The sequence below is a fragment of the Ciconia boyciana genome, chromosome 1 (assembly GCF_034638445.1).
Source record: "Ciconia boyciana chromosome 1, ASM3463844v1, whole genome shotgun sequence".
NCBI classification, from domain to species: Eukaryota; Metazoa; Chordata; class Aves; order Ciconiiformes; family Ciconiidae; genus Ciconia; species Ciconia boyciana.
The window spans coordinates 58,678,587-58,704,979 of record NC_132934.1 but is presented as its reverse complement, the minus strand read 5'-3'; the positions used below and the strand labels follow the sequence as shown (position 1 = coordinate 58,704,979).

The 26,393-nt window shown below is 49.1% G+C and overlaps 1 protein-coding gene across 1 annotated transcript; it reads left to right on the top strand.

Annotated features, from left to right (window-relative positions):
- The first annotated feature begins 1,833 nt into the window (after window positions 1–1,833).
- Window positions 1,834–19,955, top strand: CYTH4 (cytohesin 4). Its single transcript, XM_072869738.1, has 13 exons — window positions 1,834–1,937; window positions 7,856–7,938; window positions 9,906–10,006; window positions 10,258–10,324; window positions 12,636–12,754; window positions 13,134–13,214; window positions 13,885–13,997; window positions 14,563–14,711; window positions 16,409–16,520; window positions 16,971–17,047; window positions 17,418–17,489; window positions 18,345–18,499; window positions 18,817–19,955. Exons 1-13 carry the CDS (start codon window positions 1,919–1,921, stop codon window positions 18,887–18,889), a joined length of 1,221 nt encoding a protein of 406 aa, XP_072725839.1. The 5' UTR covers window positions 1,834–1,918; the 3' UTR covers window positions 18,890–19,955.
- Window positions 19,956–26,393: the final 6,438 nt, after the last annotated feature.

The following is a 26,393-nucleotide window of genomic DNA, read 5'->3' as shown; positions in this document are numbered from 1 at the left end:
AATGTGGGAAGGTAATAGCTCTTCCTTTCCTAGTGAGTCAAGGACCTTCAGCCTCACAGGAGCCTGTTCTAAATGGTGGCAAGTGTATGTAGATGCTAGCTCTGACTGCATAACAAGTCAGAAGGTCATTTCTTATTTTTCTACACATGTAATGTTCTTGCAAACTCTACCTTGCTGTCTCATGGAAAGATGGTAGGTAGAAGTCTGGCCCTGTTTTGCTGTGAGTGCAGCAACAGGTCGGGGAGCTAAGGATGTAGAGTGCTTCAGAGGTAAGTGTTCATGCATGGAGAGGAGCTGTCCCTCTCTAGCTTCAGTCCTGCTAGAGGAGGCAAGAGCCCTGTTTGGGCATCACACCTGGTTTGAATTTTACCTTGACCTATTTATTCAATCACCAGTTCTTCTGGTTCTGACATGGTGCTCTCCTGCATGCTTCTTTTTTTCCCACATTGCTGACATCAGAGATCTGCCACATAAATCACTTGGCAACCAAATACAACTCAAGGGGAAGTGTACAGCCTTCTGGGGCTGTGTGGAGGGGATGGAGGAAAAAGAGCACCTCTCTGCCTTGCAGGTGGTGAACAGAGCAGCACAAGTGGCTTCAAAACTGTCCTGCTAATGCCAGCTCTCCCACCAGCAGGAATATCACTAAACCTGAGAGACGACTTCATTCTTCCTCAGCTCACTCCATTCTTACAAGGCTTCTGTCGTGGTTTAGCCCCAGCCAGGAACTAAGCACCACGCAGCCGCTCGCTCACTCCCCCCCGGTGGGATGGGGGAGAGAATTGGAAGAGCAAAAGTAAGAAAACTCGAGGGTTGAGATAAAGACAGTTTAATAGGTAAAGCAAAAGCCGCGCACGCAAGCAAAGCAAAGCAAGGAATTCATTCACCACTTCCCATGGGCAGGCAGGTGTTCAGCCATCTCCAGGAAAGCAGGGCTCCATCACGCGTAACGGTTACTTGGGAAGACAAACACCATCCCTCAGAATGTCCCCCCCTTCCTTCTTCTTCCCCCAGCTTTATATACTGAGCATGACGGCACATGGTATGGAATAGCCCTTTGGTCAGTTTGGATCAACTATCCTGGCTGTGTCCCCTCCCCCTTCTTGTGCACCTGGCAGAGCATGGGAAGCTGAAAAGTCCTTGGCGAGTGCAGCAACAACTAAAACATCAGTGTGTTATCAACACTGTTTTCAGCACAAACCCAAAACATAGCCCCATACCAGCCACTATAAAGAAAATTAACTCTATCTCAGCTGAAACCAGGACAGCTTCCCAAGAAAAACGGTTTGTTAGTGGAAAAAAAAGGAGCAAGACTTAGAGTACAAGTAACTTAGTGGGCAGTGAGGGAGGGAAAAGAAGAAAAAGACTCTCTTCTCCCCTCCATCAACCATCCTCCAATTTTGGAGTGTTCATCCCCCCCCCTCCCATTCTGCAGAATTAACACAGGAAGAATTTTTCCTTTAAAATGAAACCACTTCCCAAATCAGATGGGTTTTCTGAATGAAGAGCTTCCTTTTTTCCCCCCTCTCTCCTCAGAGTATCTCAGACAAGAGCCCAAAGTACTATCAGCCTCTCACTGCTCATTTCAGTCCCCTCAAACAGAGATGTGCACTCAGAGATTCCCCAAAAAACTGCTGGGATGGAAATGGATTTGTGGATTTACATTTCAGAAGTAGCCAAGGAGCCCCTGTTAGCTCATAGCGGTATGCACATACAGTTTCCTTCACTGATGCAAGCTCATGAGATGTAGTCGGAGGGACGAGGAGAGGAAGGGAGGAGTCACAGGCAACCCGCCCCCCCTAATGCTGCTACTATCTTGGTCACTGGCTCCAAGTTGTTTCAGTTCTGTGAAGCATCTGAACAGGCAGAAGGCAAGGAGGAACAACACTTTTGTTGAAAAGATATTGTGCTCTTCAGGATGGACTTTTGTCCTGCTGGTAAGCCTTGGCCGTCTTTTGCCTTGTTTTCTGTGAGAGCTGTGCGCTCATTTTGACGGAGCAGAGCACACCATGAAATCCCAGCAGCTAGAGTGGATGCTGTGTCTGGTGGCTGGAGGAATGAGATGGTGGAAGATCCCTGGTGGTGCAGTTAATTTCTTGTCAGCTTTCAGCATTAGGCATGGTTTTCTTTTTACTTGCTCTCCCATAAGCAAACTCTTTTCACACCAGGAGAAATTTTCCCACTGATCTGAATGGCCTTTGTGCTGAGAGTGTCTGCTGCTGTGATCCCTTGTGCTGGTGATCCTGAGCTGAGCTGGGAACTGACTCAGGGGTATGAAAGGTATATGTGACACTTGGGATGAGCACCTCTAGGCTTTGGCTTCTCTTCGTGCTACTCTGGCATGGCTTGCAAGCTCCTCAGTGGTGTTTCCCTACAGCCCCCAGGAGCTGATTTGCCTTTGCAGAGCCTCTCACGCAGTTGGGTATGCCAGTGCAACATGCTTGCAAGGCTTTTGGTACTGGGTCCTCTGTTGCTTATGTCTGTGTTAAAGGTAAATGACTGTATTAGGGTTCTACCAAGTCCAAGTGACCTGCAGGTGGGCCTGCCTGGTCCTGAAATAATCTCAAAAGGCAGATGTGGGTGGGAGGAGATAAGCCACATCTGAGGAACCGAGAGAGATCTGAGGTTTTATTTCCTACTTTGGCAGGTACTGGATAAAGTGGTTGGGGTTCAGCAAGGAAAGGCATGCTGCCAGACAGAATATTTCTAGTCTCTGGCTGAGGAAGCTCTGAGTGCGTGTCTGTGCAAAGGCAGCAAACAGGGAGAGCTGAACGGGAATAGGCTGAACAAGGGCCAGGAAGAAAAGGGATCATCTTGCAATGGCCCTGCTGTGTCTGACTCCCTGTCCTCACAGGCTTTTGCGTATAGGATATAGAGCACAGAGTGAAGGGAAAAAGCACTGCCCAGTTTCAACAAGTGTTCTGCACCTTTTAGCTCCTAGGTGGGTAGCCAAGGAAAGGGCACACTCAAACCGCATACCAGCCTTGCTCATCAGGGAAATTGGTGGGACCTATGCAAGCTGAGCTCTTGCCAGCATCTGGCTATGAATGTTGGTGAAGGTGGGTCTCTTCAGATCACCCAGCCCTCACCACCTGAAAGCAACTGTGGACTAAGCTTCTGGAGGGCAAGCTGGGCGGGGGGGGGGGGGGTACCTTATATTTTGCTACTTATTTGGGGGTGTGCTTTCCACAGAAACAGAGGCTCTCACAACTGATGGTCTGACATAGTCATTCACTCAAGTTATGTGTTACTGAGTTAATTATGTCTTAAAAGTTACACACTGCAACAGCACAATGAGATCCTGCTCAGGGACAATGCGGGGTTTGCTCAGCTCTGGCTAGAGGCAGAGCCTGGAGACAGGCAATGCCTGAAGAGATGTGCTGGTTCTGACTGATGTCCTTGCTCAGTCCCAGCCTGTCACTTCACAGCTGGGTGGGAAAGTGAGTTTGTTTGATGCTGCTCTACCTTGGGAGCCAAGGCTGCCACCAGATGCAGTTTTCCAGTGAGCTTTAGAGCACTGGATGTGTTTAAAGTTCCTCAGTTGTGGCATGATTTTCCTGAAGGTCAGAGGTGCACATACACCTTTTCCTGGAGTCACTGCTACCTGGAGATGCAATGGTCTTGTTAGGTACCTGTCTGCCACAACTGCGTGCAGATGAGACCTATGTCTGTGGGGAGGCTGCTGTCCCTGCAGTGGATGTCCTCTTCCAGCTTCCTTCAGGACCCTCTAGCAACTGTTTGGGTGAGGCTATAGAGCCAGTATGCCAAATCTTGGTGTGTGAAACATGGGAGTCCAGACTGGTACCATGGTATCATGTGCTAGAATGTGTGGGGTGAGAGCCATAGGCAAAAGTGGCTGGAAGCTATCCTGATTGCTGGAAGTTGTCATGTGGGATAAGGGGACCAGGAGACAACATAACTTCTTCTTCACACCTTTCCCCCCACAGCTGGAATGTGCAAATATAAGGTGAGTGAGGTCCATGTTGAATTTCTTCTTACACAAGCTGGAAGAGAACTGTGGAGTGGGTGCAGGAGGGAGACAGATTGGGCTGGGCGGAATTAAGGAGCTGGAAGGCTTCCTGTTATCTGCCTGATACCAGCCTGGTACCTGGCTGGGGAGGTGGTGGTCTGTGCTGGAGATGGCACAGAAGCCATATCAAAAAAGAAAAGGAATTTCAGGTGAAATTCTTCCACCAGACAGCCTCATCCAGGCAAAAGGTGCCCATCAGGTTGCTCTGCTTGTTTGTTGCCATGGGTGGAGGTGCCCAAACCCTTTAGCAGCCACACTCAGAGCCCTACATTGCCTAGCAAATGGGCCAGCTGAACCTCTGCTGTTATGCTGTGGGTGGGTAGCGCGTGGATGGTCTGTAACAGTGCTACAGATGCAATCATTCTTCATAACCTTCCCCTACTGTTTCTGCAGTCCATCCTTCCAGCTTTCCTGGGTAGTCACTTCCTACTTATCTCTGTGCTCCAAAAGCTATCTTCCGGTTCATACACTTTTGCTTGGGACTGAAAGCCTCACTTAGCACCTGGACGGCTCTGCACAGCCCTTTGCAATGGGAAATGAGACCAGCAAACACAGTACTCTTTGCTGGCCACATGAATACCCAGACTTTTGGGTAACTCCGATCTGCCCTCCAGATGGGGAGGCTGAGGGTGTAAGTCACCACAACTGGAATTGAAGTCTCTGTCCTGTTTTGAGTGACAGCACTAAAAATACAAGCCTGGGCAATTCATGAAGAACTGGCAGGTCTTTCTGTCTGGGTCTGCCCTGAGAGTGGGGAAACAATCTCAAGAGCAGGTGTAAGCCCCACAAATGTGATGCTGATGTGCTTTCCTTTCAGCATTTGCTCTCCGAAAATAAATTCCAAGCAGCAACTTCATGTCCCTTCTGGAGAGGATAATAGCCAGTTTTTTGTCTTGTGTCTGAACTGGAAGACTTCAGCGTTGGTTTGGCTGACAGCATCCCCCTGAAACGTGCGGGTGTTTTCGTGGGGTGTTCTTCATCGGGGTGAAATTTCCCCCTGTGCAGAGAACCCTGACCAGGGTTATGCTTCATCTGTGTCCTGACCTAGCCCTAGAGGGAAGTGGAACTTGGTTGTACTGAGGACTTTGATGAGGCTGAAGCCATTCCTCAGTCTCCTGGTGCAGGGATGAATTCCCCCTGCCATTGCAAGCGTCTGGAGCGAGCCAGGTGATGCTTCACTTGAACTGTCCCTCTCCTGCTGGCTCGGCTCATTCTCAGCGTGGAGAGGGAAGAAAAGGCAAAGCAGCCTGCTCTCAGTATCGCATCTGCTGCTTGCCCAGCTGCCTCTGCTGCATTCGCTGCCTTTCTGTGGACAGTTCCCCAAACAAACCTTTTGTGTTCACTTCCCCTAACTGTAGACCCCAATGTGTGCAATAACATTGATGAACGGCCTCAAAACAGCCTTGAGCAGAGCATTAGGCCTTCTGTTAGGGAAGCAGAGTAACATGCAGGCGCTGACCTTGGAATTATTTTCCAAGGCAATCAGGGACTTAAGCTGTTTAAGAAACTTAGGAAGCCTTACAAGGACCCTGTCTACAGCTCAGTCTAAATTGCTCTGAAAGTTTGATCCATCCATTTTTTTCCTTAGTATGTCACCCTTTCCTGGCTTTTTATCCCTTGATTCCCTCCCCTTCTCCATGATTTGTATGCTTTTTCTCCCTTGCCCTCCCCACACGCACAGTCCTTCCCACACTTTTCTTATTCTGACAAACTGGACAGGTAAATCACTTGGGAGTTGGGGTTTTGAGATGTTCAGGAGAAAGGGGGACTGAGTTATTTACGGTCTCAGTGGGGGTCATGTGGGTGAGATGGTGTCCTCTGGGAGCCTCATGTCTCTTTGAGGTGCTATAGGCTGCTTCAATAGACACAGAACAACTGAAGCAAAGCAACCAGCCACACCACAGACTTTGCTGATGGGGTGGGGGAAGGGGGGATTCCTCAGGTATGTCCTGATACGGTGCTTTTGTGGAAACAAATACAGGACAAAGGGTCTTAGTGGTAATTTGTCAAGGAATCATCCCAGTGATCCCACAATTATCAGCTCCCGTAGGGGTAAGAGAGATAAAGCTGGGGAGACCAAGAGGCTGGCCTCATCTCCTGCAGCCATCAGAATGGTGGGAGGCATAAAGTAAGCTGAAAGACCCAGGCACCGCTCACAGGCGCAGGGCTGACATTCAAGGGGAAGTCAGCAACCCGCCTAACAACCAGCAAAGCCACTGCATGGGGTTCTTTGTTGTTGTTTCTTTTTGTTTGTTTGCTTGCTTGCTTGTTTGCTGGCTTGTTTGTTTGTTTTCCCCTTACATACAGATTTGGCTGTTGCGAGCTGCTGGATGCCACTGGTTTTCCTCCCCTCTTGACCGGCTTCAGCAATCAGTCAGCTTCTTTCAACTCTTCACGAGGGCTGCTTTCAGAGCTGGGAGGGGACCTGGGTCCTTCCCAGACCTGGCTTCGTGCTGGCTCCTTGCCCAGTGCTTTCGTCCCAGAGGCTCAGCAGCCTCTCCCCAGGGAATGCAATGCTTGAAAACAGCGTGAGGAGAGAGGCTGCAGCCTGAGAAAAGTAATAGGACAGACTTAGCACATGGAAACCCAACCAGCCGGGAGGATGGGGGAAAGTTTAGGATCGGGGAAGACAGGTCTGTCTGAGCTGTTGTGGCTGTGACAGGAAAGAAGCATATGGGCTCTGAGATGACTGCCCTTGTCCCCTTTTCCTTCTGTCTTGGCCAGTTCCTTCCCCTTTTTCCCCCACTCATATTTATAGCTGTTGTTTTGCATGTGAGATCCACACTAAGAGAATTTCCAAGGCAACTGGCGCCACTTCCTCTTTTTCCAGGAAGACAGGAGGCCCAGGGGATTTTAGCTTATGAAACAGTGGAGCAGGGCATCCAGTGACCTGACCTGGCTGCCTGGGGAAGCTTTGTCTCACAGTGTTTAGGTGCAGCAAGGACCCTGTCTGCAAGTTCTGCAGTGACCTCCCAGGAGCTCCAGTGCTCTCAGCCTTGTGTGAGCCCCCTGTTTTTTCCTGGGGCTCACCATCTGCTTTGCCTCTCTAGGACTGCAGCCTCCTCTTTCTCCTTGCTGAAGAGGCTGTGCTTCACCTGGATTATATTTAGCAGCAGTGCTGTCACCTCAACTCTTCTAGGTCTTTTATGAATCATTTTGTGGTCACCTTGGCTCTGCTGGTATCTGTTTAACTTCCTGTACATTACAAGGAAGCCTGCTTGTATTTCTGCATTGTCTGTAATCCACAGAACAACACCTCCTTCTTCACAACACAGATGCTCCTTCTTCAGCAAGGCTTTCATCCCCCCAGATCCTGCCCTCAGACTTGAAAAACCTCGCTTCTCTTTCTTAAGCCGTTTCTGACTCTAGCTGTGGTGGATCAGCCCATGAAGCCAGTGGCTCTTCATGGGAGGTTTGGATGTAGATGAAGTATTCAGGTCACAGCTTTTCAGCACATAAAGATGACTGACGTAAAAACCACCAAAGAGCATTTGGTAAGACCTCTTCATTGTGCTCATGGCGAGCAAAATCAGTTGAGTAGGCAGGGTGCGTTGCTGCAGGGTTAGATGAGAGGGCTACCAGCACAGCGGCTGGCTGCTAGGAGGGGTATATGGGTCTGCGCTGCTTGCTCTGGACTGAGAACCATTTGCAGATCAAAGCTGAGGTGCAGTGGCTGCAACAGCAGGGAACATAGATGCTGAAACACAGAAATCAGAGTTGCTGTGGCATGACCCTAGGAGAGGATAGGTGCTGAGAGGTAGAGGCAGCTTTTCCTGTGATATGTTGGCCCCAGTACTATCCTCACAGGCATCTTTGTTCTTCCAGGGTCAACTGACTTGAGTGAGGCTGAAGAGGCTGAAATAGAGACAATCAAGCAGCACAGACAGGAGCTTTTGGAGGACATTAAGGTAAGGACCATCCTGTTCCTCCTGTCTGCCCAGCCTTCTCAAAACTGTCTTCACCAAGGAGTGTCTTCACATAACAGTCCAGGCCATGCAGAAGTGCTCCTGCGCAGGAGACATTTGCTCTGGCATGATCCAACTTAAATTCTGAACTTTAGGCTCTCCTGGCATATTTGCCACCAGTGTACATCCAACCTGTGGTACTCTCTGCTGCAGGAGTCATCAACTACCCTAATGGGATATTTGAGAAATGCTGGTCAGCTCATTAGCAGGGATGAGCTGGGATTCCATATTTAGGATTAAGGAAATGAGTATGACTTTACTAAGTCATACTGGCAGGGATCTGGCTCAGTGTTTATGATTCTTTTTAATTACCGATTACCTGCTAATGACATATCAGTCCTAGTTACCTGCTGCATCTCCCTGTATTTATCAAACTTTTGTTTGGTTTGTGGACCTCTAACAAGTCCTCCATGAAGGATCCTGTCTCTTTAGAGACGTGTGATGGCAGGACCTTCCACACAAGTTTCCGTGGTTGAACTTGCTTTTTTTCTTTTCTTTTAGCAGACCCAAACATGTCTCCACTGACTCCTAAAATGTCTCAAAGTGACAGATTCAAAACCAGTCAGTAATATTGCATTGCAGTCATGCATGGTGCCATACACTTTCTATTCTGTCCTGCCTCCCACACCATGGAATGTGGTCTCCCATTTGAGAGAGCTTATTGCACAGAATCATTGGACTTGCACTGATTTTCCCACAATGTGAAGATGTCCAGATGCCTGGGGAATAGGTGCAATAATTCCTTGCGTAGAGTAAAGGATTAAGCCAAACTACCTATTACTTCTCAGGCTTGATGCCTGGTGGGGGGAGAGGGAGGAGGGGAGAGGATGGGTCTAGACTTGCTGGTTACACTGCCAAAAGACAGCAGTGAGTAAAATAAAAAAACTGATAATCATTTGAAATTCAGGAGCTAAGATCACGTCTTTGTTACATTTGTGGAATACCTAAAGCTTAGTAAGGAACACTCCCAGCTCTGGAGACTGATGAAGCACAACAGAATGAAGGCCAGAGCAAAACTGAAATCCAGAAGCTCTTTCAAATTATGGGATATTGGAGAACATCAGTTTCACTATCTGGGTGCATACTGCGGCCACATCCTCACTCTTTGTTGAGGCAAGATCTGTCATAAAATGACCCTTCTTCCCCTGCTTATTCTGGTTTGCATGGGGAATAATTTGAGTGATTCCTGGAAGAGAGCTGTGATGCACTCTGGGTCTGAGGAGGACCATAACTGCAGGATGGAAGCAAGGAGATAGAGACATCTTCATTTCCTTGGTAACGCAGAATATCCAGCCACGAAGGCCATGGTCCATCATGGGCCTAAAGGAAACTGAATTCTACAATTGATTTTTTAAAATTTGGCAGTGATTACTCTTCTTTTACTCCTCCTCTCTTCTTTCTCCACCTAAAGACAGGTATCTGCTCAATGGTATTTGAATGATAGGTACGTTAAAAACTCTGTGTTTTACAATGTGGCCACTTCAGGTTCATGTTGACCTCACACTTACTGGTTCCACTTCCCCTTTCCTGGATGTGTAGCAGGGCTATGCAAAGTAAATGCTGTAAGGAAATGGGCATGATGGAAGGCATCTCACATCTGACATTGTTTGAGGAACTGAAATCAACACTGGGGTGAGTTCTCTGACACTCTCCACACTGGCTAAGCCTGATTTTCCAGCCTTGATTGACAACAGACATAAGAACAGCCTTCTGCCCCTCTCTCCCATTGTTTTCATCTGGAATCCAGCAGGGTCACGCCAGAGCAGTGCCTATTTCATAGACATCCTTGGCTGGTCATGACCATCTGACCTGTCCTTTTCCTATGGTTGAGGGAAGAAGACAGACATGCTCTGTATGTGTCTGCTGTTTTTCCCTCCATTGCCTTCATCCTTCTGATATGTCTTTTGCAGAAGCTGAAAGAAGAGATTGCTGAAGTGTTTGCAGAGATTGAGTGCTTCCAAAATGCAGAGGAGAGGCAAGAGGCAGACAATAATCCTGGGGAGCAGACCAGGCAAGTGGCACAAGATGGGTATTCCTTTGTTTACAAAGTCTCTCTCTTGATGTTGAGAAAACAAAAACAGCAATGGGACTTGGATCACAACAAGGACAGGGAAAGGAGGCCAAGAATACCCTTCTCTCCTCTGAGATTTCTCTTTTTTCCTGGATAGTCAGATACCTGTCCTTGAGATATCTGAGTTACCTTGTGAGTGAATTGAAACATGGCCCTTTAAGTTTGACTTTCCTTCTTCTTCATGTTTGCAGCAAACTGTCACAGAGGGATAAACTTCTGTCCCTGGGCCGAAAGAAATTCAACATGGACCCTGCAAAGGTAGGATTTGTTCATTCCATCTATGAGAAGAAAGCTGGGAGGAAGAGCTTCTCTTGGCTGCTGGTCCACTTGCAGCCACCCTTGTCGAAGGAGCTATGGCATGGGACTGTGGGGCTGTTTTCCTACCTCACTAAGGCTGCAGTTAGTAGCACCCTCCATCCTTTCCCTGAATAAGGTCTTCTGATATAATCAAGCTGTGTTGCCTCCCCCCATAACATGCCTATAGGCCATCCCATCAGATGCAACCCAAAACTAAGAGAAATAAAGGGAGGATGGTTTAACACTGCCAATGTGTTAAGAGAGACAAATCTCCTTCAGCCCAGCTCTTCTTGCCTGTGAGAGGCTAAGAATTGGCCATAGTGTGATGGAGGAGGATGAAGTAAGAAGGTGGTGAAAAGTTTTGAGAGTGTGTCAGGTTCCTTGGCTCATTCAGAACAAAAGAGGACAAGCTGCCTCTGTCATTTTGGAAGTAGTTTTGGTTTTGGTAGTACTGGTTGGACTGTGGAGTGAATCCAGGTTTTCCACTTTCTGGGACTCTGACCAGTGGGCTCCAGACTCCACAGCCTTCAGCCCTCTGCAGAAAGCTCTAAAATCATCATGATTAAGTAGAGAAGATTTGAGAAAGACAGTTTCTTCTTCCTTCCTCCGCACTGGTGGCCCATTTTTTTGAGCTCTGTAAGGAAAACCACAAGCTGCGATTGAATGATTGCTCATCATCAGCTAACCCCCACAGCTAGCATCTTGGGTGGCTGCTGGTCTACGTGACAACTTTTCATGCCTCCCCCTCTGCCCTGCTGAGACCCTCAAGATGCCTTCCCCAGTGTCCACACCACAGCTGGAGCGCTTGCCAGTCCCCTGGACATCCCTCTGCCGCTGGGAGCTGTTTCAGAGCAGTGATATCAGTACTTACAGCCTGTGTGAGAGCAGGTTTCATTTTGTCTTTCTGTCTGACCTTGCTTTGAGGCCCCAGAGGCATCTCTCTCTGTGGCACTGTGCCATACTGTGCAGAAATGCCTGAACTAGTTCTGACCCCAAACCAGTTTAGCTTTATTAGTTCAATGCCGATCAGCCTGGTCGAAATGTTATACTATGTGCCTATATTATGCAGATCTCTGTTTATTGCTTCCCTTTTGCTACATGCCATGGGCTGAGAGGTGCTGCAATGCAAGGAACTTTCTTTGCCCCTCCTTGCTAAGGTTACACTTCATCCATGCAGTGCTGATACTTTAAATGAGTTCCTATCTCCAAGATCTCAGGGCAAGTTCCTGAGGCTAGAGGAGGTAAGCGTTAGGAATCTGGCTGAACAAAACCTTTTGGGAGAAACATTTTCTTCTGGAAAATGGAGCCCCATCATCACCACAATGCTTTGCAAAATTAAATTGATCTTACCAAAATTCTGTCTGGGGAAAAAGAAAGGAAAATACTGTGGAAAAATCTCACACATTTCAATTTCTTCTTTTGAAACTGCTTTTTCTTTGGGGCATTTTAGAAATAGTTTCTTATATATTACAAGGCAAAGTGAATTGATTCTGTTGAAGTAGAACATTTTGATGGATCTAAAACAATTTTCATTCCTTTATTGTATTTTGTGAGAAGAATTGCAATGTGGTCTGGAGAGTTGCAGTGTTTTGAGATATTGTTAAGAATCTGAACAAAGCTTCAACTTTCTGTGACTTTGAAAATCATGAAATTCCCTCTAAAATAGGATGTTGACTCTTTGCACAGCCCAACTCAGACCCTCTATATTCCTTAAAAACCATATTCCATCCTTATTGGCTGGGGAGGATGGAGCTGAAAAGATTGCAGAATTCTCTGTTCTGTGGCATAGAAGAAAATTTAGGAAAAAATAATTTTAAGTTGTCTCAAGCCCATATTTTTGTCTGAGTACCTTCTTTATTGTGTCTTCTTTTAAACAAACTTTTTTTCTTTAAGTAAAGTTAATTCGGAAAAAATGACATTTAGGAACAGTACACTAAGATATTTTGATTGAAAATGTTAAAATGAACTATTTTGACTTTGCCTTTTTGGACTTTCAAGCTACATTGCCCTTTTTTGTTTGCTTGAGTTTCCATCCCAGTGAAACATTTATCCAGATCTTAGGATGAAATGGAAGTGGGACTGACCCACCATGGTGGATGAAGAAGGATGGAATAAGGGTGGGAACATGGCTGAGGTCTCCCATAAAGGGGCTGGGGAGTAACAGAGGAGCCAACATTATCAAAGCCAAGGAGGGCTAATATCAGGGTGTTGGGGTCCTAGTTTCTCATCAGCCCACAGAGCTGTCTTCACTGTCTTGCTTCTCCTCCCCCAGGGGATCCAGTACCTGATTGAGCACCAGGTATTGTCCTCAGACCTGCAGGAGATCGCCAAATTCCTCCACAAGGGTGAAGGCCTGAACAAGACAGCCATTGGCGATTACCTGGGTGGGAGGTGAGCAACACAGCCAGGATGAGGAAGCCCTTGGAGGCCCTCTCCTGCCCGGCCCCTCTCAACTACCATTTTAGATGACCCCTGGCAGACCTCAGTCAGGTGCCAAGACTGAACATACCTCAAACTGCAGTGGGCTGGGTGGGCAGTACACCCTGGGAGGGGGCTTTGCAGTGTGGCTAAGGCTGGCTGTATGGGCTACCTTTCCTCCTGCCTGTAATGGGCTCAGTCTTCCCAGACAAGAGCGTGCATCTTGGCTTCTTGTTGGTCAGAGGGGAAGTGGAGGCTGGGATGGAGCCCGGTGCATGTTGTCACACCAAAGGGCATACAAACTGAGCAAGGTCAAAGCTTTTTTCTGACTTTTTCCTCTATCCTCTCCCAGGGACCCCACAAACATTCAGATCCTCCAAGCCTTTGTGGCATGTCACCAGTTTGCCAACCTCAACCTGGTGCAGGCACTGAGGTGAGTGAGCATGCAGGACACAGGGGATGGAGCAGCAACCTGCTCAGCCACTGGGTCTTACCACCCAGGAAGGTTGTGAAGCCCTACTGGGCTGAAATGGGGCTTCCCAAGGCCCTGCTGCACATGTTGGCTCCAAGACTGTTGCTTTGTGAGGTGTTAACACCTTTTTCTGGGGGAACTCTTTCATGGCCTCTTGACTGGACTGGCCATGTGCAGAGAAGATGGGAAAAGCAAAGTGTCACTGTGGCTTCAGTGGCTGGGGGGATGGGGCAAGTTATTTTTTGCACCAGGAAACACATCTGTCCACAGTGCTCGTTCCACCAGTGACAAAGTGACTCTGTCTTAGGGCATCTCGTTTTCTTATAGGCCAGCTTCCTGGCAGGACTCTTTCTCTTGAGGTCTCTGCTTCATTGCAGGGCACTCATTAGGGAAGAGGAGCCATGATTTCCAGGATGCTTAGTTCTGCTTCCTGTTTTTAGGGTGTTTGAGGCTGATGAGCCCAAGTAATTTCTAGAGAGAGAAGCAGAGATCCTGCTTCATGCACTGTGTTCTCTCCCCAGTGTGATGGCATGACTTCTTTTATTTTCATGGTGTCCCATGGGTTCGAGGGAAGAGATAAATGTCCCTTGCACCCAATCTGACTAACTCTCTGGCATGCTGCTCCTGATAGACAGTTCCTATGGAGTTTCCGGCTGCCTGGGGAAGCGCAGAAGATTGACCGGATGATGGAGGCCTTTGCCAACTGGTACTGCAAGTGTAACCCAGGAGTATTCCAGTCCACAGGTAGTTATGGGGACAAGGCAGACTGTAAAGCTGAGCACCACCGTTTGTTAGAGAGAGGAACCTTCCTTCTCCATTCACAAAGCACAGAGGGCATCACTTGGAAGTGTGGATGTTTCCCCTTAAGCTGAAGGAGGCAGCCCAGTTCCTGTGAAGCTTTTCAATAGGCTGAGGGACTTCAGTCCTCCTTTTGCTGCTGTGCTCCAGTCCATCCCCATGGGCAATAGACTTGAAAAGTGCTCCCAGCCCCACATGAGGTAGACCTCATCGCAGCAAGGGTAGCGCTGACAGACATGGGTCTGTAGAAACTTTCCTGCTGGCGGAGCCATTATCAGACCACATCTACCCAACTTGCCCCATTACCCTGAGGGGATGGAATCACCTCCATCATAGGAGATCAACTCTGTCCCTCTTTCTCCTAGCAGAGGGGACATATCCCTTTTCCTCCTGCAGCTGAGAGGATGGTACTGTTCTCCAGTGACTGGAAATGAAGCCACCTGTTAGGGTGTGGCTTGATCTGCCCTCTAAGACAAGTGCCACCCATCCTGGTTTTCTTTCTTGTTGCCAGATACCTGTTATATACTCTCCTTCTCTATCATCATGCTTAACACCAGCCTGCACAACCCCAATGTGAAAGACAAACCCCCCTTTGAAAGGTTTGTATCCATCAACAGAGGCATTGACAACGGAGGGGACCTGCCAGAAGAGCTCTTAAAGGTAAGAAGACCTCTCATTTTCTCATCAGTCCCTCTTTTCTCTCTGGCTTTGGGTCCACTGAGAAGCAAAGGTCCACAGGTCTCAGTACAATACAGGCCTACTGACCTTCTGCCATACAAGGCGAAGAGCTGCGCGAGGGAAGAGGGCAGTATGTACAAAAGCAAAGCTGGAAAACATGGAAACTGCTTTGGAGAGGGGCTGCACACGTGCTTGTTGGTTGAGGACATGGAGCAAAAGAGACAGGGCTGGAGACATTCAGGGAATAGCAGTATCGGTTTAAGAAAGTTTGTGCTTTTAAGTGTGTCCATGTGAGAGAGGAACAGATCCTGTAACCGTGTGAGAGAGGAAGACATGAGCTGCGGGCGGCTGTGTGTTGTGTAGGTATGAGGCTGTGTGAATGGGGCACCCACCTCTGTAGGGAGGTAGCGGGGCACCAGACTCTTTTGGCCAGCTTTGAAAGTCCTAGCCCCCAGGGGGATGGTCTGTTTCTTGCGTGTCTCTCTGTGTGAGAGACAATGTCACCGTGGCACAGATTATGAATCCCTTTCCCTTGTTCGTACCTAAATGTCTCAGCTGACTCCAGTGTTCACATCATTCAGAACACCAGTGCCTGACCTCTCTTACAGCAGGATATATCTTTGAGTGAGTAAAACCAACAAGCCCCAAATGAGTGTCACGGTCTCTTCCAGCATCTCTTCCAGCATGTGTAAAGCTCTCAGCAGGTCCATGGTGTCTCTGATCCCAGAGGATGAAGATGCAGAGTGGGGGAGACAGAGACAGGGGACGCATCCATTAGCAAAGCTGGAGCTACCGTTTTCGCAAAGGCTCAGCAGGCATAGGACCTGCCCTATGAGGCAAGGCAGAGGTGGGCAGCCTGCCTACATGTGTCTGGTTTCACCCAACCAACCTGGGTAGAATAACTTGTGTCTTGTGTCAAAGATGCTGCCTACATCCCACACTTGGGTTTGCTGAGCAGCATCCCCTCAGGGTAAAAGGCTTTAGATTTTTCTCCAGCGTGTAATTTCTTTCAGGCAATTTGAGGGAAGTTGCAGGAGCCTGTAGTCTCATTTTTTTTCTTGGCTTGGGATTTGCGTAATAAATTATGGCAAATCCAATGATGTGAGCAACATTTTTGTATCCCTTGAAAGCTAGTAACCTGTCTCCTTGTGACTCTGCTGAATGTCACACCGTGTCCCTCAGTGCAAAAGCCTTAGTTCTATGAAATGTACCTCCTTGTGGTCATGTAGATGTGTGTGTTGGTCTCTACATACAAGTTCTCAGCAGAGAGTTTGGCACCACTAACCCAGGGCCTAAATGGGGCTGCAGTCTCTGCCGTGTCGTGTGTGTGTGTGTCCAGTGCCTTAGTACTACCCACGGCAGCACTCGTGTGACATGCTGGCTTTGGTCACTGCAGGCACTCTTGATATGGGTGCACACTTTTGTGTCTGTGACTTTCCAAACTGGGTCTCGTCTCTTTGACACAGAATGCAGAAAAGAGCTGGTGATCCCCCTTGAGACCCTGTGAGGTGTAGACTGTTGTACCCCCAGTGCTCACTGCCTGCTCCCCTCCCCATTCACCCTCCTGCCCCTGTGGAAACAGAGCGATGAACCAGATGGACCTAGGAGAGTTGTGTACAAGCTTTGTCAGAAATCGGTCTGTCTGTCTTTCTCTTTCCCTCACCAACGCCCTGGTGCAGAACCTGTTTGAGAGCATAAAGAACGAGCCATTCTCCATACCAGAGGATGATGGCAACGACCTCACACATACTTTCTTCAACCCTAACCGTGAGGGCTGGCTCCTGAAACTAGGTAAGGAGCAGGATTCCCCTAGCTCCTCTGAATTCCCCGCCTGCCTGCCTCCCACCACAAATCTCCCCCAGGAACCCACCAGCATCTCCGCTGTCCTTCCCTCCCGTCTGCTGCGGTGGGATGAGGCTGACCCCTGCTGTTGGAACCAGCCGCCTGCTCTCTCCTCCCAGCTCCTGCAGGCTCTGTCTGCTCAAAAAGGGACTCCAAAAGATATCCCTCACCCCTACCCATTCCCAGCCCCATCAGAGCAAAATTGGCTCCCTGTGTGTGCGTGTCCACCATATGGCATCACGTCAGGGGTGAGCAGCAGTGCCGCTGCCTTGGGGGTGATCTACAGGGAGAGCTGGGAGGGTACGTGTGCCTGTGTGTGCATGTCTGCAGCTTGGGGGGCAGGGACGGGAAGGACAGCGAAATGTGTGACTAACGGCTTTTGACCCTCACTGCCTTTAGGAGGACGTGTGAAAACCTGGAAACGCCGTTGGTTCATTCTGACCGATAACTGCCTGTACTACTTTGAATATACCACGGTAAAGGCTTAACTCCGCGTTGGGAAACTGTGTCCTGGGTGGTTATGAGCCTCTGAGGGGCCAGGGAGGAGCAGAGGGTAGGGGGGCAACTCTTGCCTTCTACCCTGTGCTCCCAGACTGGACTCAGACCTCCCTTCTCTCCTATGCTCTTTCCTCGGCTCTGGTCTTGAGAGAAGCTGGGCACTGCAGCTATTGCTGTGATCTCCTGTTAACTAAGCTCCCCATTGTGTCAATGGAGGGGGTCTCCCCAGGCATACACTGCCCTTGTCACCCCCACAAAGGCACACGTCTGCGAAATCGGAGAGGCTCTAAATAGTGACATAGATGTGGGGAGCATGTTGGGTGCTAATTCATGTTTCCTCGCCTTCAGGACAAAGAGCCTCTGGGCATTATCCCCCTGGAGAACCTATCAGTCCGGAAGGTGGATGATCCCAAAAAGCCAGTAAGTCTCCATTGCTTGGTACTCTGCCAACGCAGTCTCTCAGGCGCTCAGAGGGAAGAGAGGGTGCACACAGCCTACTCTTACCATGCATCTCAGAGGAAAGGTGCCTTTCCAAACTGCCTTGTCCCCCCCATCTAAACTTGATGGTATCTAAACATGATTGTATTTTACCAGGGAAGATCTGGTGTGAACAGAGAGCTGTCCTTTGGCTGGCCGTATTGTATGCTTTCATGTGTGTGTGTGAGTGTGTGTGTAGGGGGGACAGAGATGAGTGCACACAGCTGACTCCCTACTAATTTTGCACCAGGAGTTGTGGGTTCAATTTCTCTCCCCAGGACTCTCCATAATGAGTTACAGCACATGTAGACCAGGCAGTGCTGTGGCATTAGGAAACTTGCCCAGGAAGTGACACTCTTTGTCTGTGCATCTTTTGTGGATACTCACTCTTTGATGTGTCATGACTCTGGGAAAAGTGCCTTCTATCTGTGTGGGGGCAGGCAGAAGAGAGGATGTTGCATCTACTTAAAAGGGGGGGGGGGGGGGGAGATCTTAATGAGTGGAGCAGAGTGACAGAAGGTGTTTTCTGATAACTGTTGATGCTCCATCTTTCCATAAAGCCTGTTTTAGTGTCAAGTCCTTCACAGGAGGGGTGTATTTACCTAAGAGGGGTGGCCTGGAGATCTAACTCATAGGGGGATTCTTGGGGTGGGGAAGGAAAGGCTCTGTTGCATTTCAGAGACAGAATGCTCTCCTCCCCTTTGGAAGCTCTCTGAGCCTGTCAGCCATGGTTGAAGGTGGCATAGTCTCCTTGGTCCACCCTGTCCTCCCCTACTGCTCCATTTTATTCCCTGACAGAACTGCTTTGAGCTCTTCAATCCCAACTGCAAAGGGCAGAAAATCAAAGCCTGCAAAACAGATGGGGATGGGAAGGTGGTTGAAGGCAAGCATCAGTCCTACAAGATCTCAGCAGCCACACCAGCAGAACGTGATGAGTGGATTGAGGCAATAAGGTGAGGAGACCAGAACTGGAGGCCTGAGCTTGCCCTTGTTCAGCCCCAGAGACAAATGGTCACGCAGTTTATTTGGCTACTAGAGCTTGAAAAAGGGGGTGGAAAGAAATGTTTGCAGTCTAGCAACTGTGGTACCTCTTGACTTCAAAGCGTTTCAAGGTCCATTCTGGAGAATCTCTAGCCACAGCTAAATTCTCTGCTGATCTCCAGTCCTACATTTTGGTGAGTGGTGTCTCTGTGCAAGTTCAGTTAGGTTGCCTGTGCTGGTCTCCAGCATTAAATCTCTTACTTTTGCTCCCATTTCCTCTTATTTCCAGGACCAGCATCACACAGGATCCTTTCTATGATCTGGTCTCTGCCCGTAAGAAAAAGATTGCCAGCAAAAACTGAGCCCTGACCTGGTCACTGGCAGCAGGAAGATGTAGTTGTTGGACAGCTTCCCTCCCATGCTGGGCTCTTCCAGTGAAGAAATGTGGGAGCATCGGTTCCCTCTGCCTCCCACTTGGCAGGAAGATGACTGACAGGACAACTTGCCAGATTTGCTTCTTCCCTTTCCCAACTGAAGGCAGAGGCGCAGGGTGCAATCCACTGAGGACTGTCAGAACCGTGGGCATGGCGTTTCCCATGTCCAAACGTAAAGGCTCAACAGCAGCTGGCCTTTGGGTTCTCCCATATAGGCCCAGGCATGTAGGACAGGATCTGAGAGGAGACAAGAACGTCTCCAGAATGTCTCCAGCCCCTCCTGCCATCAAACCAGGCCTGGGTATTTTTCTGTGAGGAACCATGTAGATGTTCTCAGAGCAGCCAAGCATGGTCCAGTCGGTTGCAGAGCAGAAAAGCCCCAGTGGTCTCTCTTCCATGAAGAGATGTGTAGTGGTTGTGGAGAAGGAGCCACTGATATTTAAGACCTCACTGTGAAACCAGGAGCCAAGGGAAGATAAGAAGCCCTCTGTTCAGAAGAGAGCCCTCTCTACCTCTTCCTATAGCCATGAGGGCTGTAATCCTGGGAAGGCCCTGCTCTGTAACTGAGTCATAGGGTTTAGAAAGTTAAAGATGTTGGATGGGAAGATAAGGGGTAACTGAGTGTAGAGAGGCTGTGGGACCAGGGAAGCGGCTCTGGGTCTTTTGTCTCTCTGGTTTGAGACTCAGGGACCACCACAGGTCTCCCTAGGGAAGAAACCCAGACACTAGCTCTCCTCCTGGCTGATGGCTCCCCAACAAAGGTTGCTTCCTTGTACCACCCCAGAGGTCTGGGCTTTGTATGTGAAAGGCCTGCAGCCGGAACGCATGAAAAATTGGAGGTGCATACACACTCCACACACGAGCATGCATACACATGCAGAGAGGGGGGCATTCCCATCTTCACATACTGGTTTCATCGGGAGTCTGGGTTTTTTTGTCTGTTGTGTAAAAAAGGAAATAAAAGTGCTTGAAACAAGCCCAAAACTCAGGGTAACATGATCGTTTTAGTGATAAAGGCAGAGGATGTGAGATAAGAGTGTCATGTTCCCGTGCCTAGCAAAGCAGCCTGAGCACCACCGCAGCTCTGCACTGCACCCAAAATGCAGGCAGGCTGAGCGCGTGGCAGAAGCAGGCAGCGGTTGGGCAGCGTGGGAGGCAGGAGTAGTTAATGGGACAAGAGGAAAGGGGCAGGGAGCTGTAACACTGTGAGCTGGGAACAGCAGGGAGGCAAATACCAGGGCCTCGCTAGAGACAATTACACCTGCAGGGTTAAAGGATGTGTTAAGCTATTGCTATTTCATCTGTTACCTTTCGGGTCTCTTCTAGTAAAGACTGGTGCTGTCTCAGTCTCTTGCCTTTTTTCTTCCTGCAGAGGGCTCTATCTACCAGGCAATCTGCAGCAGGGCCAGCACAGCCCGATTATTCATTCCAGTTATTTTTGCCCAAGCCACAGGAATGTTGAATTAATTTCAAGAGGCAGGGAGTGTATCTTGGAGTTGAAGCACGCGCTTACCCCGGAGAAGGAACGTGAAGGTTTTCTTCTGCTTGCGCCTGCAAATGTCTCCTGCATTGAATCTCTTTGTCACTGATGTGATACGGAGTGAGTTTGCTGCCCACTGCTCTAGAGCACATCTGCTCACACACACATTCACTTTGCTTTGGGTTCAATGCAGGGAGGCAGAGTCGTGTCCAGCGGTGGGAGGAGAAGTCAGAATATGGCTCCTTAACTTGGCAACATCTCCAATATATTTAAGAGAAATATAAATATACACTTGGTTGGTGAAAGATGCCCCAGAGCCTAGGATTTGTGTGAGAAATATCTGTTCTAGTGCCTCTCAGGCTCATGCTCTGTGTGACAAAATGTAGCCTGGAGTCTCTCTTCTACCCACAATCTGGTCTTGGGTGAGGGAATCCATGCTAAGCCCTCCCTAGAGTTTACCTGGATCATTCTTATGACAGCAGGGTCTATCAAGCTCTTCCCATTCCCTCCTCATCCCAAATCCTTGCAATTCTCTTCAGGCTGCTGTCCCTTCCCCTCCCTTCTTCCCCCAGATACCCATGCATTGCAGAGCAGAATTATTCCTAGTGGGCACCAGGTGGGAAGAACAACTTGTGAGAGGCAAAAAATGCACAGAGGCAGGCAATTGTTTAATTTCCATCCATCAAACTAACCACAAGAGTCAGGAGGAGATGGACCAGGTTTCCTCTCTCCTAGAGACTGAGGTAAGGAGACAGTAAGTTTTGGTTTCCATTGCCTTTCCTTGGCTCCAGCACAGAAAATTTGTTTCCAAACTCCTTGCTGTACCATGCCTAATCTCCTCAGTGCTGTGAACACAATGGTGCCTGATGTTGCCCACCAGCAATGCAACATGTGCGCTCTCCGAGTGGTATCCCTGACCTCATGCCTGCTGAATACCAATGCATTTGGTATTGGCCAGGGTGCCTCAGGACAGATCTATAAAATTTGACCATCCACTCATAGCCGTGTGCTTTGACAGCCGTGCTTGGAGCCCTTACAAATTTATGATGGGCACGACTTGTGCAACTAGAATGGCACCACCAGGGCATGTATTGCTGGCCACCATCACACATTCCCTTTGCTGAGGGCAACTGCAGCACCACACACCTGACTGCGTACACACAGACACACAGACACACACAGAGCCCTTCAGGTACTAAATCCGACAGATTGCTATCTGGTAGATGTGTTCCTCCTTCTCGTCATAGGCAGCATATGTGGCTCACACAGGCATACACGCAGAAGACTGACACTTATTCCCTGCCTGCCTAAGGACTCCTGCGCACACCCAGTAATTCATTTTCATAATAAATGTCCATCTATTTTAATGAAAGGGCTGGGAGGAGAATACTGCAGATGTGTGGAACAGACCACATCACTGCATCCTGCCTCCTCCTCCCTTCTTTCCTTCCTCCTGTCCCCCGTTTATCCTTTTTGGAAGGCTAATACATTCTGAAAAAGCTTTCTAGAAATTGTTTGCAGTGACAGAGATGGAGCAGCTGTGAGGAGAGCCAGCAGTCTCATTCAGTGCAGCTTAGGTATCTAGCAAAGGGTAGAGAAAAACTCTGGGAGGTGGAGGGGAAGGGCAGTGTACGAACGGAGACAGACTGGACTGAATTATGGATTCAGAGCCGATCAAAGGGCATGAGTTGAACCTGTCTTTTTCCAGGGGGTGAATGCCCTTGGTGATGGGAGCTCATGGCAAATGGAGGCCTGTGGGAAGGCAAGACTCTGCAAGCGAGTTGGCCAGGAGTGGTGCTCAGTGGTGGGGTGGGAGCACCCATTTGAGATACGGTCCATTCCTGGCAGGCGTGAAACTGCTCAGCTGTGTGTCACACACCCTTCAGCGCAGACGGAAAATCAATCAGCTCTGTTCTGGTAGCTAAACAGGGTTATCTGGAGTGGGACTGCCAGCCTTTCAACTCGCTCTGTGATATGCCGTGTGAGCCCCCACACCTCACCCCTCCACAGCAGTGCAGGGATTGCCACCAAGAGGGGTCAACAGGTTTGCCAGCTTGTCCTATAAACCTGGAGGAACAGAAGGCTCTTACAAGGGCCTCAGAGGGATGGGAGCCAATCCTCATACTCGCTGGGATCAGTCACCTGTATGGAAAGGAGCACAGCCCCGCTGTATTGGAGCTGGTTTGAACAGTGCAGTCAGATTTGTGGGGCCAACAGGAGCAGTTCTTCCTGTCTCCCATCCCTTATGTTTGGTGGCTGGAAAGCGACTCATTACCTGAGGGTGGGGGACTCCTTGCTGCAATTCCCCCCTCTTAAAACTTTCTTTGAAAATGCGTTTTACACAGAAAGTCCAGAGCACAAAGCTAAAGGGCAGGATGGCTCTCAAAGTCACCATGGCCTCTCTGCTGTGCCGTGCTCTGGCTCACTTGTCCTGTCTTCAGCCTGACAGAGGGCCAGTCTGAGGGGCTGGAGGAAGCCCAAGAAGACCAGGGTTGAGACCTGACCAGGGTTTCTTGGAGTGTCATTGCTGTCACATCTGCAGTGGCTCTGCTCTAAGTGCCTGCGACAGGGACGTGTAGCAGTCTCATCTCACCACGCCATTTCCAATCCTGCCGCAGCCCTGCAATGAGGATGAATGTGGCCTGTCCCAGGTTATCACACTCCTGTGTGTGTGAGCCTGTGTACAGACATCAGTTTGCTCCTGAAGGCTGATGCTATTGGGCTAACTGCAAGGAGGCTGTGTATGGTGGGACTGAGGAGACCACAAGGAAAGAGTCGGGGAGGGTGGAGGGGTCTGGGTCTTGTGTGGGTAGTTGATGAAGAAGGGCTTGTAGTGTCAAGAACATGGCTTTCACCTCAGCTCCAGAGCAGGGGTGGCACAAACGTCAGGAACAAGGTAAGATATCCCTTGAACAGCCTGCAACCTTTACCGCAGCCACTGTGTCACACCACCAAGGGGCACTCTGTATCTCAACAGCTCTCCTCTTTCCGTGGGGTTGAAGAGCAGTGTCGCTAGACCTGCCAGCCCAACGCTTCAGGGAGAGAGTGGAGATGGTGCAAGGTGGTCATCAGATCTGGGCCCCCAAGGGCACAGCATGTGCAGGGAGAGGACCGTATGCCCTGCTAGCACAGGATGTCTTTGCTCCTCTACCTTGCTGAATAAGTGGGGTTACATGTCCCTTTCTGCATGTGAGTACAAACACAGGTATAGACGTGTGTGTGCTGTTGTGCACACTCATAGTCACACATACCCAAGCACATCTGCGCATGCACAGGTACACACACAGTCCACATGCATCCCAGCCCAATGCCTCTCCTTGCTGAAGGACTCTGGCAAAACAGTCTGTAAGGGAAGAACAGAGATCACAAGGGAGCAGGGAAGAGCAGTCCTTGTGGGCTTGGACAGCAAGCGATATGTGGGGAGGAGGCAGGACAGACTGCAGTGAGGTCTACAGAGACCATAGGACTCCTGCCCCATGAGGGCTACACTAGGGGGAACACAGCCCTTCACCTGGGACAGAATTTGGGGAAGGACTGTGGTGGCTATGTTAAGGGCCATTGCAAGGTGAGGCATTCAACAGTCCCCTCTTCCTTCTGAGGTACTAGGCTGACCTTAAGGCACCTACAGAAAAGACATTTTCTGCTGCCTCTTTAACTATGGTGGGTGGCAACAAGGTTCCTGGGGTTGGCTGAAGAGGTGGTGATTTGTGCAATTAATGTCTAATCAGTTCTATGAATATTTATTGCTAGTCAGCAAGTTCCTGAGTGACAGTGAAGCCCCATCTGATTGGAATCACATTCACAGTTAAACCAGAGCCTCCTTTGGGGTTCACAGATCTCCCACTGGGGCAAAAGGCCCAAAAGGTATAACCATCCTGCCACACATGGGAGGCACAGGAACCACTGGAAAATGTTATTGAATCTTTTTTCGGGGGAGGAAAAACTGAGGTTTTAAAATGGACTGGTTGGGGAGAGACACCTTGAAATAGTCTGATATATTAACAAACTTAACCCATGACTGAGTTTGAGCTTGTTCTTTTTTTTATTTTTGCTCTCTCATTTATCTTCTATTGCAACATGGGAGAGGAAAAAAAAGGGAGAGATATAAACTCCTGCAACAGTTTGAAGCGTCATGTAATAGTCAGGAATTTCTTGGAGCTTGTAATTGACCCTTCCTCCAACATGGCATAAAGAGTAAAGAAAGCTAGTATTTTATTTCCTCAAGAAATATTAATATTTGGACTTTTTGGCATCATCAGGATTGTGACGCTTCTCAACTTTGCCCATATTTATGCTCCTTTCCAGAATCTGCCATTCTCCCCCTTTACTTCCTCCCCTGCTCTAATCCCTTCACCTCACCTCTGTCCCTGGCCTCTCTTTCCCACGGTGCCTTCTGCCCTCTGTGCTTTGCTCATCCCTCTCCGTACCCTCACCACTGTCCTCTCACCTTCAACCCCTCTTCCCTTTTCCTGACAAGCGATGCCACCTCTCCTGCTCCCCGGACAGACTCCATTCTGGGAGCTCAATCTGCCTTGGCAGAGCTCTGGGAAAACCCCTATTATCAGTGGAAAGTGAGTTGCTAAACCTGAGCCAAACTCTTCAGCTCCTGCTGCTCACCTGCATCTTGGGTTTGTGCTGGAGGCACTGCCAAAAGCCTGTTAATACCTAAATGAAAAAGATACACAGCCCTCCCTGAGAAAGAAGAGACACAGATAACAGTGATTTGCCCATTGCCTGCTGCCTTCTGACTGGGAAAACCACCCCAAATTCCAGCAGGGCTTCCAGAACCAGCCCTCAATGGAGGGAGAAGGACAGAGACAGCTCTGCACAATGAAGGCCACATTTTCACTTTCTGCACAGATAGGATCTGTGGCTTTTGGTGGCAGGGTGGGAGAAGATCCTCCGAATTTGCACCACAGATATCCCCTTCCTCTCATGTGGTTATGCTTGGCCCTAAGCCAATACAGGACTAGGAAAATACAAAAATGGGAGCCAATAATAGACCCAGAATAAACAACAAGGTATCAGGGGAAGGAAGAGAAGGGAGGGCTGGCAAGCCTGAAATCATTATCACAGTGTACAAGGGCTCTGTTCTGCAGAACTCTGTTTTCCTTGCTGCAGCCCTTGACTTTCCTTGCCAGCTGCACCACTGTGCTCTGGAGCTGTGATTTCAATATCCAGGAGCTAATGAGCTGCTTGGCCTCCTCTCCAGAGGGCATTCAGCAGGAGAAAGTGTGCTTCATGCACAAAGAGGCTAGAGGGACTTCAAGGGAGGCAGTGGGAAGGGGCAGGGGGAGCAAGCAGCTCAGAGCCATGTGCTGCGGGGAAGAAGTGCACCCAGAGGTTCCTGGAAATTCCAGCCCACCCTAAACCCCAGACATGCACAGCTTCACCTCACATGGTGAGGTGAGGGCTTGGTGCCCATACTGTGATGCCTTTGCTCTGATACAGTTAAAATTCATGTAATGTTAGACAACACATTGGTGTGTGTAGACAACCAGTAGTCAAACAATGGTAGACAACCAGTAACGAGTGGTGTCCCTGTCCTGGGACCAATATTATTTAATATCTTCATTAATGACATAGATAGTGGGATTGAGTGTACCCTCAGCAAGTTTGCGGATGACACCCAGATGAGTGGTGCAGTTGATACACTAATGGAAAGGGATGCCATCCAGAGGGACCTTGACAGGCTTGAGAAGTGGGCCCATGTGAGCATCGTGAAGTTCAACATGGCCAAGTGCAAGGTCCTATACCTGAGTTGGGGCAGTCCTTAATATCAGTACAGACTGGGTGATGAATGGATTGAGCGCCACACTGCAGGGAAGGACCTGGGGATACTGGTGGATGAAAAGGTGGACATGAGCCGGTAATGTGAGCTTGCAGCCCAGAAAGCAAATCATATCCTGGGCTGCATAAAAAGAAGCATGGCCAGCAGGTTGAGGGAGGTGA